At 40.1% G+C, this 16,017-nt stretch overlaps 2 protein-coding genes across 8 annotated transcripts in view; both read right to left on the bottom strand.

The window, feature by feature from the left end:
- Window positions 1-763: 763 nt before the first annotated feature.
- On the bottom strand, window positions 764-10,173 carry otx1 (orthodenticle homeobox 1). Its single transcript, XM_042502137.2, has 4 exons — window positions 9,559-10,173; window positions 6,671-6,860; window positions 4,932-5,083; window positions 764-2,557 (listed from the first exon to the last, which is right to left on the bottom strand). The coding sequence occupies exons 2-4, from the start codon at window positions 6,765-6,767 to the stop codon at window positions 1,808-1,810; spliced, it is 999 nt and encodes a 332-aa protein (XP_042358071.1). The 5' UTR covers window positions 6,768-6,860; window positions 9,559-10,173; the 3' UTR covers window positions 764-1,807.
- A 3,558-nt stretch (window positions 10,174-13,731) lies between these two features.
- The window catches only part of ehbp1 (EH domain binding protein 1), a 185,671-nt gene continuing 183,385 nt past the window's right edge, over window positions 13,732-16,017 (bottom strand). For all 7 annotated transcript variants that reach the window (XM_088086125.1, XM_088086127.1, XM_088086128.1 and 4 more), the window contains 2 exons: window positions 15,353-15,467; window positions 13,732-14,910 (listed from right to left, as the gene is read on the bottom strand). In XM_088086125.1, coding sequence (XP_087942251.1) covers window positions 14,820-14,910; window positions 15,353-15,467 — 206 coding nt within the window. In that variant the 3' untranslated portion in view covers window positions 13,732-14,819. The remainder of the gene's footprint in view (window positions 14,911-15,352; window positions 15,468-16,017) is intronic.

The raw sequence follows: 16,017 nt of genomic DNA, 5'->3' as shown, positions 1-16,017 counted from the left end.
GGGGTAATTTCTTTACACAAGGACAGTTGTTTTGATTCGGGGCCATTAATTTGCATGAAGCCTGCTCTGCCTTCCTCAGTGCGGCCTTCGCTGCTAAAAACACGCTCGTCCATAACAACCTTGCCAGAGAACTGACGCGATATTTTTTTAACTCCACTTCTCCTCCTCCTCCTCCTCCTCCTCCTCCTCCTCCTTTATAATGCGTTTATGCCTGCGAGCACTACACACACACACTTACATCTGACCCCCTAACCTGGCCCCACCTACGTAATTACCGCATCAGAGGCGCTGAAATTCCTGCAGGTTATTTTGGAGAAACCAACTCAGGGCGCAGGAGTAATTATCACGCCATTACAGCGCTGCATTCAATTACGCCTCGATCAAATGTCTCGCGGCTCAATATTTAGGGCTTTTTAACGCCGCAGTTTAAAAAGACACTTGGTCTCCCTAAAGCGAGGGGAGATGTTAGTGTTTCAATTTAAGTCAGAGACAGAGAGGATTAAAACTGGCTGCTCTCTAAAATGGAAATGCGGGGCCTACACGCGTTCACGGCTTGTATTAATTATGGACTAATTTGCATTTACCCCGTTATAATTAGGAAAAAAAATCAACAAGCTTTTAAATAAAAGTGTGACTAATTCAAATGAGAGAAAACAGCAATCTTGAGTTTGTAATTTGCTGCTGTACATGCATCTAAAAAAATAAAATAAAAACTTGACTCCCGGTTTGGGAATGGAGACAGAATCCACTGTGGAAAAATAAATATGACTTAACGGATCTTTATTGGATGAACATGTATGTAAGGGTGGTTCGCCTTTAAAGATACATTCAACATCTTACTGTCATTTTGGAGCTATAAATCCACATTTTTCCTCTCCAAAATAAAAAAAAAAATGCTCTGACTCCAATATCAAGCCAAGTGCTGCGGTTCAAACATGTCCAATGTCACGACAATGCCCAAGAGAGGAGGTCTGGTTTGAAAATGTAGAGAGGTTAGAATAATAATATCCGGAAAACAAACTGGACAAATGCCCAGAATAGTTCTGCATCTATATTTTAGATTTTTCCCTCCAAGACATTTCTTTTTTTTTTTTTTAAAACAATGTATATAAAAGCTGAACTTTATGGCCAATTTGTTCTCTTTGGAATATTTGGAAAGATTTACATACAGGTTTTTCTTTTTTTTTTCTCCCAAAGTGGTAATAAACAATTTCAAATTCGGAAAAAAAAACACCAACTAAACATGGTCACTGTAACTGACCCAAATACATATTTACATATTTCAGCTCCTCGGCGCAGCTGACTAAAAATCTCTGTCATCCTAAAATAACAAATTTCAGAAATAAAAACTATACAGGATTTGATTGGGTTTTGGAGGTAAAGAGGGGCACTGCAGGCAGTTCCTGTCGGTGCACCAGAGGGGAAAATATTCCTCCCATCCAGAGAGCCAGAGAGCTGGTGGTCAAAGGAGTTTGGTTGAAATGACTTTTTTTTTGTAGTTTTGAAAAGTAGTTTCTTAAGGTCATCCAAGAATGAGCGTCTTAAAAACTCACTCTTCGTCGTCAGGAAGCTTGTCCTGATGTTTTCTCTTCATTTCAGGGCATTTTTCTTCTTTTTTTGTTTTTGTTTTTAAAAGACGTGGAGGACGAGAGGGAGGAAAACAAAGTCCGATTGTTGAGCATTCCTGCTGCTATCTTGTTATCTTACGGTTCATAAACTCTTTTTGTCTTTTAAAAACAAGCAATATGCTAATCTGGAAAGTAAAAGAGGGAGCGGACGAGCGGGGAGGAAGGAAAAAAAAGCCTGATCACAAGACTTGGAACCTCCAGGAGGCCTGGTCTTTGTAGTCCAAGCAGTCCGTGGTGTTAAAGTTGAGCTTCCACGAGGAGGCTGCAGTCTGCTCTTTGTAATCCAGGCAGTCGGAGGAGTTGAAGGCCAGGCTGGAGCCGCCGTAGGCCTGGTGGTGGTGGTGATGGTGGTGGTGGCCTGACGACTGGCTGATGTGGTGGTGCGGGTGGCCCGACATGGAGGAGGCCGTCATGGGGCTGAGCTGGTGGGGGTGGTGGTGGGAGTGCATGGGGGCCAGGTAGGAGCCGCAGTCCACGCCGCTGAAGTAAGAGCTGGACGGGGTGGGGTAGCCTTGGCCGTAGCCTGGCGTCTGGTTGTAGGACATGGGGTAGGAGGTGGCGGCGGCGGCAGAGCCTGACATTGAACGCTGCATACAGGAGGCGTTAGAAGGGGGTCCTGGCTCTGGAAGCGGGGCTACGGCGGGAGCAGGAGCGTTTCCAGGGGAGATAGCCGGGCTCCAGATGGAGGAGACGGTGCTGATGGAGGTAGAGGTGCTGCTGAGCGCCGCCGCGCCCGTGTGATTGGTGGAGGAGGATGAGGACGAGGACGAGCCCGTGCTGGAGACGGCAGGAGGTGTGAACTGGCCGCTGCTCTCGGAGCCGGTGCTCTCCCGTGCTGGAGAAGACTTCTTCTTGGGCGGCCTGGCTTTGGCACTGCTGCCGCTCTGCTGCTGCTGGCGACACTTGGCCCTCCGGTTCTTGAACCACACCTACAGCCGAGATCACCAGCCAGGAGTTAGCAACCAAACAACCTCAGCATCTCATAAGAAAAGATACTCCCAGGCCGTGCTGGGAGTACATTATGGAGGAAAATTGGGGGTTATTAGCCATCAAGGTTCATTTCCACCACGGCCCCTTGGCTCGGACCAGCCAGGGGTCTAATTTCATACCTGGTAGACGGCTCTAAGATAACAGGCTATTGGGTTTCACCACACAGTAGGGTAACTCTAGAGCACCGAGAGGGTAGGATCATGTTGAGCATTTTGTTTCACACACACATTCTGAGAATAACTCAAATTGTGTGTGAGAAAGAGGCCTGCCTTGGTTTTCCCCTAATGCCTTTCAAGAGTAGTATTTGTTCGACATCGTTGTACACCAGTGAGTTGTTTGTGGAGTATTTGCTGGCGTACTCCCAACCTCTTTAGTATAGATCCCATATTTCAGATCAAATTACAGACTCCAGTTAGGTCGCATCAAATCATAATGAGAAGCTGCCTCAGCTGAAAAGTTAAGCTTTTGCAATCGGAAATGCAGTTTTGTTTACATCGAACTGTTTTATCTTTCAGATCTCTGCATTCAATAAAAAGGGTGAAACAGTGAGGTAACATAAAATTTAAAAAAGAGATAGGAAAGAGAAGATTATATAAATACTACAACATCTGACTGCAACAGTCCCCCCCAACCCTTTGCAATCTGACCAAATTGGCTTAAAAGCAAAAAAAAAAAAAAGGACAAGAAAAAAAACGTAAAATAGATAGATAAATAAATAATATACATTAAAAAGAATAAAATAAAAAAAACTATTAAAACTATTTTAATACCATTTATCCTCGAATAATTCTCTCTCTTTCTCTCTCCCCTCAATGACTTTTCAGGTCATTTTATTTTCCCTTTTCCATTTACTTTTTTCTCATGTTTTCAAAATTAATCAAATCAGTTTGCTTAGGTTTCAGAGGTTAAATGCATGTGAAAGGCACGAGAAGGCAGCCCAAGAACGTTAAAGGCATCCCAGGTTTAAAAGGGTTAACATGCCCCCCTACTAACTGGTTTAAAGGTTGTAAACGTGCGTTACAGTTACCATCCCAGTTACTTATTAACATAGCAGTCTATATGACTTTAATACCAGTCATAATCTCACCATTACTGATCAAAATTAATCCATAAATCCATAATTTTCCTCCTTAAAATGGTCTTAAATCATTTAACAATCAAATTATCCCCATTATTTTCCTCACAGGTTAATTACACAATTACACAATCATACTGTAACACAAAATAAAGTAGGTTTTTAGTTATTATTATTGTGTGGATGCTTTTATCAGTAACATTAACTTGATTTGTAAATAATAAACATTAAGACACCCAAGTTATTTATAGGCAGCTAGCTAACAAGTTCTCTAATGTTAGGTTAAACTTTAGCTAAAAACCCAATGACAACAGCAAGTCAATTTTGATTAAATTAACAAATATTTAATTGCTGTTTAAACACAACTCTTCTCTTAGAGAGCGCCAAGCAAAGAAATACCTCTTAACTTACCCACTTTTGAAATAAATATGTAAATAATAACTTCAGGTAAAAAGAGCAACAAGTTCTTAGTTAGCAAAAAATGCTATCTTAACATGTAGCCTGTTTAATGTCAGTTTAATAATGTCAGTTTAAATCCCTATTTGACTGTTTGAAATTAGATTTACAGCCTTTAAGTGGCTGGTAATGAGTTTTCAGTATTATGATTGTATGTTAATCAAGTGCTTTTGTATAAAATGACTATTTAATATTAACTAATAACATCAATGTTAGCTAAAAGAAGTTTAATAGCATAAAAACGCTAGCTTAACTTTAATGTTAATGGCACTTTCAAAATATCACTTGAAATCTTCGTTTGACAGTTTGAAATTTACAGGTCTTTAAAAGTGGTTTATATTTCTTTATTTCTTTATTTCTTTATTTTTACAATTGTATGCCAATAGTCTTTTTGTATTAAATTACTGTTTAAGGTAAGCTAACAAGCTACAATAGCTTAATTAGCAAAAACGTTAGCTTCACACGAACGTTAATGTCAGTTTAAAAACGTCCGTTGAAATCCTCACGCGACCGTTAGAAACTAACGTTAGATTTCTAGGCCTTTACCTGTGTGACATATATTAGTATTACAGTAGTTTTTAGTATTAAAAACGGTATGATTATGACGTTTCTTCATATAAAATGACTTTAATGAACGCTAATAACATCATTTATAGTCAAAAGTTAAGATATTTATTAAGAGTTAACGGCTGGCCGGCAGGTGTGTGTGTGTGTGTGTGTGTTTACTGTTTTAATGTACATAATGGAGGCTAACAGTATTTAAAGGCGTCGGTGTGTCGCACCTGGACTCTGGACTCCGGCAGGTTGATTTTCAGTGCGACCTCCTCCCGCATGAAGATGTCCGGGTACCGGGTTTTGGCGAACAGAGCCTCCAGGACGTCGAGCTGAGAGCGGGTGAAGGTTGTCCGCTCCCGTCGCTGCTTCCTGGGAGTCGCTGCGGAGGAGAGACCCGACACAGAGAGAAGAAAACAACCGGAGAAACGTTAATTAAACTGTTAAAAAACAAAACAAAAAACTTTATATGCAATCTGTAAGAAAATCTTAACTTCAATATCAGATTTTAATTATTATTGAAAGTTTTTTTTTTTTATTGTTGTCATTATTTAAGTGAAAAAGTCTTGTAGCTTATTTCTTTCCCCTATTTATTATTGCTGCTGTTTCATTGAAATAAAGGCATTTTAAATCTAATCTATCTTTTTTTTTTTACATTGATAAAGATCATCAGTGTTTAGTTAAAGGCCATTATTGTTTCCTTTTATATTAGATTTAAAAAAGTAGGCCTTATGCACTACTTCTTTCTGACAATAGAAGACAAAGTCAGTTTAAATAACTTCATACCATCTGAATTTACATTATAATACCAATTCATGGTATACGTTAGGCTGTACATCATAGCCCAGCCTACATCCACTGGTCAAATTGGTTTATTTATTATTTATAGGTCTAAATAAATATGTATTTTCACATGGTGTACATTTTGTTGTCAACTTTTGAAATCGTAAAGGCCACAAACACACTATTATTGTTAGCCTATTATTATTATTTTTATTATTAATAACCTCTCTTTATTTGTACATTGATAAAGATCAGCATTCAGCAAAAGGCCTCTGAAATATTTCCTTTCAAACTGAACTAAATGATGTAGGATACAGCAGCAAATAAAGCCAGTTTAAATCACTTCACACCATCTAAATGTTATTTACTTCATACTGCCAACTCATGGTACACATTAAACATCATATCCAATTTATTTATACATTTATTTTCATTTGACATGGTATGTATTTTGTTGTAAACATTTGAAACAATGGACGCTCAAACACACTATTATCATTGTTATTAACATCATTATCCTTTATTTGTACATTGAGAAAGAAGACCACTGTTTGACGAAATCTCTTAAATGTTTTCTTTTAAACTGGAATAAATGGTACACATTATTCTCGCATCTGAAATTAATTAATTTTAATTTAAAACGGTGTAGTCTATATTTTGCTGTAAAATGTTTACTCACTGATGAGACTCACTATTGGCCCATTATTATCATTTTTGTAACTTTTCTTTATTTGTACATTGATAAAATTCAACTGTGTTTAACTAAAGGCCTCTTTGGACTGAAAAAAAGAAAAAGAAGCAGGATACTTCTGCTTGCTGACAGGATAATATAAATCCAGTTTAAACACTTTATACCACTGAAATGTGAACTATTTACTTCATAAGACAAATTCATGATACACATTATATATTATACACTGGTCAAACTGGTTTCATTTTTTAAAAACTATTATTTAACATGGTATGTATTTTATACTAACATTTTAAACCACAAAGACCCCAAACACACACATTATGATTATTATTATTATTAATTTTTATCTATTTAATTTTTATTTCCATAACACAAAAACATCTTAATTAACATAACATTTGGTAATTTTCTTACTGATGGCTCTTACTGGTCTAAACTGGATGCATTCACGTTTAAAGTGTGTGTTAAAGTGTGTGTGTGTGGGTCTCCTACCTGGGTAGCCCACTGAGGGGTGCAGCAGGTCCATGGCAGCGCCGCTGAGCCCCAGGCCGTTGACGCCGTAGGGGGGCTGTTTGAGGTAGGACATCATGCTACAGGCGGTCACAGCTCCACCCAGCTCAGGCCAGTGGTTCGGTTTCCCCCGATGCTGCAGCTTGACGGGACAGGGGGCCGATCCAAGTCACTGCGCACAATCAGGACAAAATGTTAGAAACATTTCAGGTGTGGGCCTATTTCACCCAAAACGCATGCATGTTCAGGAATAACATTTTGAGGGGGCAAAAACGCCAATAGTGTTGAATTTATCACAAAATTACAAGTGCGCTTTTATTTCTGTATTTTTTTCATTGTTTTATATTCAACTTAATTTTCTAATTTATCCAAACTGAGACGTTATGCAGAAACACGCAGAAAGAAACACTGAGAAATAAAGAAGCACCACTGCAAAAAAAAAAAAAAAAAAAGTTCCTTAAAATTCCCGTTTTAATTATTTAGTGGCAGTGAGATAAAAAAAAAAGCACGAATTAGTGGACGATAAACTGATCATTTGGAGGCACAGACGCAAATTAAATCCCTTCAGGAATATTGGATTTTTGTTGAGAGGATAACCGGGGTCAAACGGCTCCGACTCGCGACCCCAGCGGAGCGAAATAAAACCAGCAAACTGACTTTCAGTCATTTTTAACATTTTGACTAAAATCTAATAACTGCTCAGTCTCCCTGTGAAGTGTGGATGTGTTATATATTTTTTGGTGAATTGTCTTTTTTAATGTTCGTTTTGACTCTCGTTAAGTGTCTGTGACCATGAAAAGCGCGCTATGAATAAAATGTTTCATCACAAACATGAGGAAGAAACACTGCATATTAACTGTAAGAATGATCCCGTGTGTTTTTGTCAATTAATCATTGTTTTGCTGAAATTTTCCAGTTATGTGTATTTGTGTGAGCACAGATTTAGTGGTTGTCTACACATTTATTTATTTTTATTAACCAGTACACCACCTCTACCTGCAGATTTAGCCTGTTTTTAAAATCCTACATTTCCCTCTGCCATGTTGATGTTAATCCTCTTTTTTAAACAGTAATTAGTATTTAAATCAGGTTATCTGTTAGCTTTTATTATACCATTGATGCACTACTTTACACAACAGACAGTGTTACCTTTGGGAAAAAAAGATCCAAACTTTGGTAACTTTAAAAGTAAAAAGGCAAACGTCAAAAGAAGAGTTTAAATAAGAAATCTAAGTCTGAAATAAAAAAAAATTAGGCGAAATACATTTATGGTTTTGTCATTTATTTTCCTGAAATTGTGTTTGGATTATTTTAATGTAAAAAGATAAACACAGTTTAGAGTTAAAACTCGTTGCTTCCTGAGGTAAATGTGTGTGTGTTTGATGTGTGTGTGTGTGTGAGGGCCTGCTGACACTCACACACACACAGTCTCTCTCTCTCTCTCGCACACACACACACAGTTGTAGAAAAGATGGATTATGGATGTGGTTTGATAATCTATAAAAATCACAGCTGCTGTTGTCTGAAGTCTTTCTGTACTCGGTGATTCTGTTTGTTTCGGGTCGTCAGACTTTGTGTGTATTTTGACCACAACGAGGCTCCTGTGGATCCACAGTCCCCGTCTGAAATCAGCTGAATACACAGTGGAAAAAAAAATCCACCAAATGTTGCCTGGAACTCAATATATAAAATGATTTCAAGAGAAAGATTTAAAGAGTCCGTTTTATTTTGTATAGAGAAATTAACTTTAGTACGTTTTTATTGGCTTTACTTTTACGCACAAGGGACCAAACTTCATTGAAAAAAAAACTCACATTATTTCTTCACTTTGATTTTCTCCAAATTAAAACTTTAGGCCTATTTTAAAAACTGTATTTGTGATTTTAAAAAACCCCAAACATTTCGGTGGCATTAGAATGTAACATGTTTAATTTAAGGCATCTCATTTAATTGTTTTTGTCTATTTTCTCTGAGTAAATACGACTGAATTAAAGATGTGATAGAAAATAAAATCTCAACCGCCTGCAGATAATAAAACAGGTATATGTTAATACACCATTTTAATACATGCAATAATGTGATTTTACATTAAAACAATCAGATGATCTGGATGTAAATTTGAAAGCGTAAAAATCTGTTTTAACACACTGATCATAAAGTTTGATTTTAACTTCTTAGTGAAGAATTATCTAAGCCAGGAGAGAAAAAAAACCCGTAAATTTAAGGCGTGTGAATTAAATTAGTGTCTCTTCAGAGGAGATTATTTTAACAATGAGCTCCTGACTGACCAAACCAAACCTGAACTAACCAAACGTGTATTCCAGCCGCTTTCTTTAAGCGCGTTTGCAGCCCTGCCAGGCCGGAGTGAAAAGGCGAGATCTCGGTGCAAATGAACTCAATTAGAATTTAGATTAGACCTCCGGGGAGAGAGCGTTTCAGAAGGGCTCTTATCAGCAAAATAAATTAACAAAAACCAAAACACGCCTCTCCAATTATCTACTAAGTGGTTCAAACGCTTTAATGGCCAATTGCTCTCAAATAAAAACTCGCAGGAATGAACTGGAATAGAAATATGAAAATTATCTACTCCGGAGGAAGTTGACTCAATTTATCCAGTTCAGGTCGGAGTCCTGCTCCGTGCGGATTAATTGATATCCGCTGGTAAAAAAAAAATAAAATAAAATGTGCAAATGTGCTGCGGTGCAAATTGAAATGCACGTTACCGTGAAAACACGTTTTTAAAGTGACTTTCTGTCGCTTTGGCACTTTAAGGCTTCTGTCAATCTTGCGTAGTTTTGTTTCTCGGAGTAAAAATCCGCACAAACTACAAAATAATTGACGTTAAAAGAGTAAAATAAAAGAAGCATTACCTTGTTTTTCCTCCTCTTCCCTTCTCCCGAGCTCCCGGGTCACAAGAGGCGAGCAGCAGTGAAATTATCCAGCAGTAGGAAGTCTGCAGGGCACAAAACTCAAACAGCGGCAGACTTGCTCAAAAACAAACAACAGTGAGCAAACCGGGCAGCATCACGGAGAGAGAAAACACGCAGTTAATCAGCACGCGGGCGTCACCGCGTCCTCGGTGCGGTTCCGGGTGTTTTTGCAGCCAAATAAATCAAACTCATTTGCTTTCAGGGGGCTTGTCGTTGTCTGTCAGAGTGTTAAGGTGATTTCTAATGGAGACGGATGGAGATTGATCACCTTCTCTCCGCCCTGCGCCTCTATGAGCGGAGGACACCTGCGGATCCGCCTCCTGCAGCCAATCCGCGCGCGTAAAAGGGCTGACGGACGGCGGGGGCGGCCTATGGGCGCGCAGAGGCTGCCGGGAGAGCCCACTCCCACTTTACCCCCTCTCCTTCCCTCCTCTCGGTCCCGGTCCCGAGACCAGACGAACCAAAAGGTTTTTAAAAAGATGGAAATGTTTCACAGGCCTGCAGGAGAAAACAGAGAGTGTTAGTGCGTAACAACAGAATTTAGATGCATTTTACGGGAACAGTTTCTTATTTTATTTTTTGCACTTTGTTTGAAAAGAAGACACTGGAGGCATCCTGTAAAAAAATAAAAAAGAAATGAATCTATACTTTTTCTCAACTTAAAACCTTTTTTTAATCATAAAAAAATCTATCTATTTTCTTGTTTCTTGGAATTGCGCGTTGTCTTATTTCCTCAAAAAAGGAGAAAATTGGTTGTTAAATGAAACAATAATGATTATACGAGTGTTTCCAAAAGAAAGAAAATGGTTGTTCTGAGGCTTAAAATGTTGGGGTGTTCAGTTTTGACAGAAAGCCGCATTTTAGTTTATCAACACCACAAAACACATTCCCCCCCCCAAAAAAGCCGGGAAGCCTCAGCTGCTTTTATTTTATTTTTTTTTATACTATTAATTTCTCTGTGCTATTTCTCGTCTGTGTTAACGCAAAAAAGTGACCGTGAGAAATAAAAAAAAAGAAAATTAAAAAAAGAAGTTAAATATATCCATTTTGATTTTATTGTGATACACCCCCTCCTCTCTCTCTCTCTCCACACACACACACACACACACACACACACACACACACACACACACACACACACACACACACACACACACACACACACACACACACACACCAGTCCTCATGAATATTAATGAGGTCTAATCCCCATTTAGAATTACATTTGAGGATGGTTGACGTAAAGTTTAATAGGGATAGACCTCAAACTCACTGCGGAGGAAAAAGAAGAATCCGCAGAAGAAAAATCAGCACCAAAAAGCTGCGGTCACTGACTCAAATCCTAAATGTCGATGCTTTTTTTTAAATGTGTTTTTAACCCATCACACACAAAACAAACAGTATTTTCTCGTCTGTTTTTGTGTCAGTGAGGGTCGTGGGGGGATGCAGCTCAGCTCGGCTATCCTTTTGTGGATCTCTTGCAAAAAAAAAAAAAAAAAAAATCAACTTCTGTAAATGAGGGCCTGAGCTGAAACCGAGCTAATGTTCAGAGAGAAGCTGCAGAGATGGAAATTACATTTTTACGTGTGTGTGAGGAGGAGGAGTATCAAAGTGGAGGCCTTAAAAGACTTAAAAGTCATCGAGGAGAGCAGTTTGACAGAGAAACTTAGACATCACTCGAGCAAAAAAAGGAACAAAGTGATGTGTAAGGCCTGTAGTGATGCACGCACCTAAATGTTCATGATTTACGCATTCAAACGTCTGAATGAGGTGAGGGGAGCAGCACAGAGAGGAGATTTTTTTTTTTTGGGGGGGGGTTAATTGATTTTTGGTTTGTGTCTCCTGGCTGCTGACTGGAGGTCAAACACTTTTACGCACCTTTTTATTTCCACCACATCTGAAGTCCGAGCAGTCAGAGGGCCCGCGGAGGGTCTGACCGAAATACCACCACCCCTCCTCTCCTCTGCACACACACACAAACACACACACACGTTAAATTATGCAAAAAGGCCATTCAACAAATATGGCCCTCACAACACAAAAGACTCGGGTTATTCTGACATTTCCCCTACATTTCTTGTTTTTTTCTCCTCTCTCGATGTGAGTAAGACCCCGAGATAAACCCCTGAACAAGTATCAAGTTATCAAGTTGCACCAACCTTTTGTAATAAGAGTATTTTGTCTAATCCCAAATTGCAGTTGAATTTTCTTAATGCTGAGCTGGTAAAGCCTGGGATTAGGCGGCGAGGAGAGGAGGGGGAAAAGTTTTGTCCCTTCAGCCGGCAGGATTGGAAGCGGGGATCTGCGGGGATGTTGTCGGTGCTTATTAAAACGATGATGCATAAAACACAGTGCTGTAGGAGCCCCGGCGCTGCACGCAGAGACCCGGGCTCCCTCAGGTGCGGTTTTTTGGACGGCGGCGGAGGGAAAAGGAAGTAAATGCAGAGGCCGAGCGGCGCTCAGCACCTGTGAGGTGAGGCCAGGAGACATCAAAGCTCAGGAGATAATCCATTCAGCTGAAGGATCCTCAGCAGCACAGCAGCGCCGAGGCTCCGCCGCCGCCTTTTACGCAGCGCGTCGCTCCTATTTCTCTGAAAAATAGGAAACTGACTCCAAATGTTTTTCACTGCTTCTGCTTCAACAGGAACATTACTGACACCCGGGTGATGCTGCGCAGGTAAGACGGGACTCTATCTGTCATTTTATGCTTTCTAAATGCCACAAACATGTTGCAAAAAATGTTAAAATATTGGATTTATCACCCGGAATCAGTTTTTAATCAGACCTCGAAGTCATTTTTGACGATTTAAAATGAGAGAAATAACTTCACAGTTATATTAAGAGGAAGAAACTTTTAGTCAAATGCAAGAACAAAAGTTCAGTTTCACTCATGAAAATGTCAACAATCAACCAGCTTATAAAGCACATTTAAACAATTTAAACAGCACTTTTAAATTCACGCAGAAGTTGCAAGTATTGTGATTAATTTTAAATGTTTTCTGCACACACACACTCTCTCTCTCTCTCTCTCTCTCTCACACACACACACTCCACATGCAGCCCTCTGACGGCACCGAGCAAAAACGTCCTTCACCGTTTTGGCTCTTAGCTTTTTTTACTCTGCAGATCACAGACCCCCGTGATAAAACGCGCTATAATACAAAGTAAAACAAAGCGCCTCGGGGGACGCAGAGTGCGTAATGTGCACGTACAGTCGGTCCCAAGCAGAGAAGAAACGAATCAGCAAATTAATTTGAAAGTATTAGAAAGGCCGGGGAGGACGTCTGCTGTCACAACCTATTTTCCTGCTTTAATCGGGGATGGGAGGCTGCCTGCAGGGATGGTGTGGAGGGTTCAACCACACTTTTATCACACGGACATTAAAAAAAAATTTTTTTTTAGTTTGACACCAGAATGCGCTCATAAAACTCGGGCAAGTTTTTTTTTTTTAAAAGAGAATTTTAAAGTGGTGAAATACAATTTTTCTAAATTTAAAAATTAATATTTAGCAGTTTTCATATTTTCCTCTCCATCTCCGGGTGACCGAGCCTCTCCAGCTCTGCCCCCCGTCTGCAGCGCGCTCACAAGCGGCCCAGAGAGAAAGAGAGAGAGGGAGGAAGAAGAAAAAAAAACATCTGCTCGGTACAAAGTGATTTCTCTAATCTTCCTCGGAGGAACCTGCTCAGCAACGACCTCAAACAAAAAACGCGAACGCCAATTTTAATTTATAAACACGCACAAGTCGCAGGGGAATTGAACAGAGCGCCGAATAATAAGCGCTGCTAAACGCAGCGCTCGCTGGTGAATGCAGTGATATGGGCCACTTATGTGCAGCGCTGCAGCCAAAGGCGTGCATGCATTTCAATAAGTTTTAGTGAAAAGAAAGAAAGAGAGAAATCAGGTCTGGATCATGTGGGATTGGTGGTACATTGATTGAAAGTATTGGGATTTAAGTTTTAGAAGTGTGTGCAATTATATAAGTAATTAAAAAAAAACTTCAACGCCATGGATTGAATTAAAATTTAAGGTTAAAATACTAAAACAATTAGAAAATGTCGTCCACATGCGTGCAAATTAAATACCAAATACGCAACACGCTGCCTCTGTGGAGTATGAAATCATAAGGACTTTATTATTGAAGACTTGGGTTATGACACTGGAATAAATAAACAGATAAATGTTCAACACGTAAAAGGACAACTGCACCAGATGTGGAGCTCTAAGTGATGCACGTGGAAGCATATTTCTCTTCTTCTGAATACAATAAATAGAAACCAAAAAGTTGTTGAGGAAAAAAAACGCACATGAAACGTGATGGTAGGTTCTCTTACAAGCAGCTTAAAAGGACAAATAAATAATATATATATTTTTTGTTTTTGACTGCATGAATCCTGACAAAAAAAAAAAATCAGAGGATTTTGGAAGCTATTGGTCAGAGCAGTGATGAAAATATACAACATGAGATTTTTTTAAGCATGATCGTTCTTTTGGTAAACTGCTTTCAAGCCAAGACAATTAAAAAAAAGCAATAGGAAAGTTTTATGCAAGATTTATGAATGTACCCCCCCTCCCCCCTTTTAAGATATTTTACAAGTAAAAACTCTAAAATGAAATAATTAAAAGACACACAGTCAAGTAATGAAGCAGCCTGGCAAGACTGATATTATAATGACTCTTTTTTTTCCTTTTAAAAGTTGAACTAAAATCTTCTCAACATGATGAGAAAAAAAATCCCCCCATTAAACCCAGTTGTGCTGTACCTCAAACCGACTGGTCTCCACATTCAGACAGAGAGGGCTGTGCTGCATCACGACATGCAAGTATCACACAGGGTTCGCACTGCTCTCGTCTCTTACATATTTATATTACATACAAGTACCGTTCAAAGAAAATGAGACTTCAAATAAAAAATATTGTATATAATCGGGACAGTTTGAGTCAGTATAAAGTTGGTGCAAAGGCATCGCAGGGCCGCTGAATTCGGCCCCGTCTCTGCGGTTAATTTGACCAAAACAACAACCACATCCAATTACTGATAGAAATGTCTAGGAAAGCCACTATCAAATAATAATAATAATAATAATAATAATAATAATAATAATAATAATAATAATAATTATAATAATTATAATAATTATAATAATAATGATACATTTCTCTCATCGGCTACATTTGTTGGTTGTGTTTTTCTGAAATGACAATCATTGGAGCACACACTTCTCCTCTTTCTTGGCCATCTTTCCTTTGTTCTGCTCCAGCGTCCTCTCCAGGTGCTCGTCCTCCTCCTCGGCCCTGCGGAGGGCAGAGGTCAAAAGGTCAGAAGCGTCAGGGGAAGCGGGGAGGAGGAGGAGGAGGTGGAGGTGAGGAGGTACACACACACAGATGCACACAGGTAACACAGTCGGTGCTGCGGCAACCGTTGCTGTGCCGCCTGTGGAGTGGCCTAGCGCCAGGGGCCGAGCTCCGACCTTTCACCCGCCTGGCACCCTGTTGGCGGGCGGTGGCGCCAATCTGGAAGGGATCCCGCCCATGCAGGTGCTGCTGCTGCTGCGCATGCAGGACGGCCGCAGGCCGGCGAGAACGCAACATGCCGTGCTCTGTTTTCACTATGGTTTTTGGGGGACTTCAGGAAATGTAAAGATATGCAGCAGACGCTCTGCACCGACGCACCAATCAGGGGTCGGATCTTTACGTTTCAGACTTGTTCAGTGTCTGGTGCTGTGTGTTAACTTACTGTTTCTCCTGGGCGTCCAGGTCCCTGACCAGCGCGTCTCGCTTGTTGACCAGTATGACCAGCTCATCCAGCAGCAGCTGCTCTCGTCTCTTCTGGGCCTCCGTCTTCTGCCAGTCTGCAACGACACCAGAGGAGCAAACTCCTTCAGATCAGGAGACACTGAGGACTAAACACCTCGGGACACTTTGTCACATGGATGAAAAGGTTATTTTTTCTGTCCCGTCTGGAACTTGTGACTGAAAAACAACCTCACAGTTCAAGATGAGTGAAAACATTTCTAGAGAGAGTTACCTGCATCCTCCAGGAATAGAAATGTCCCTCCTGAGCTCCTCTACTGAAACTGTTTTTAACACTCTGGACGAGGCTTCACTGTTTCTTCATCAGCTAACTGAGTCCCATTAGAGGACCACAGAGCTCCAGCATGACGGACAGGTGGACACTTTGGTAAAAGTTCATCTTCTTAGCAACCTGCTGGACCGCGTGGAGACGGAGACCAGTTCCACCAGTGGACGAGTGTGTAGATATGACGAGTAAACACACTCCGTCAGGCTGTGTGTGTGTGCACAGTGATGTGTGTTGACCAAAGCAAACACACTTGAGGGATTTTATCATGTTAATCTGCAGCCTGATGATGCACACACAGATAAACGAGGAATCTCAATCCC

This window comes from Plectropomus leopardus, chromosome 13, assembly GCF_026936395.1.
Source record: "Plectropomus leopardus strain MGB_pleo_1.0 chromosome 13, ASM2693639v1, whole genome shotgun sequence".
In the NCBI taxonomy this organism is placed as follows: domain Eukaryota; kingdom Metazoa; phylum Chordata; class Actinopteri; order Perciformes; family Serranidae; genus Plectropomus; species Plectropomus leopardus.
This window is presented reverse-complemented; position numbering and strand designations above follow the sequence as displayed.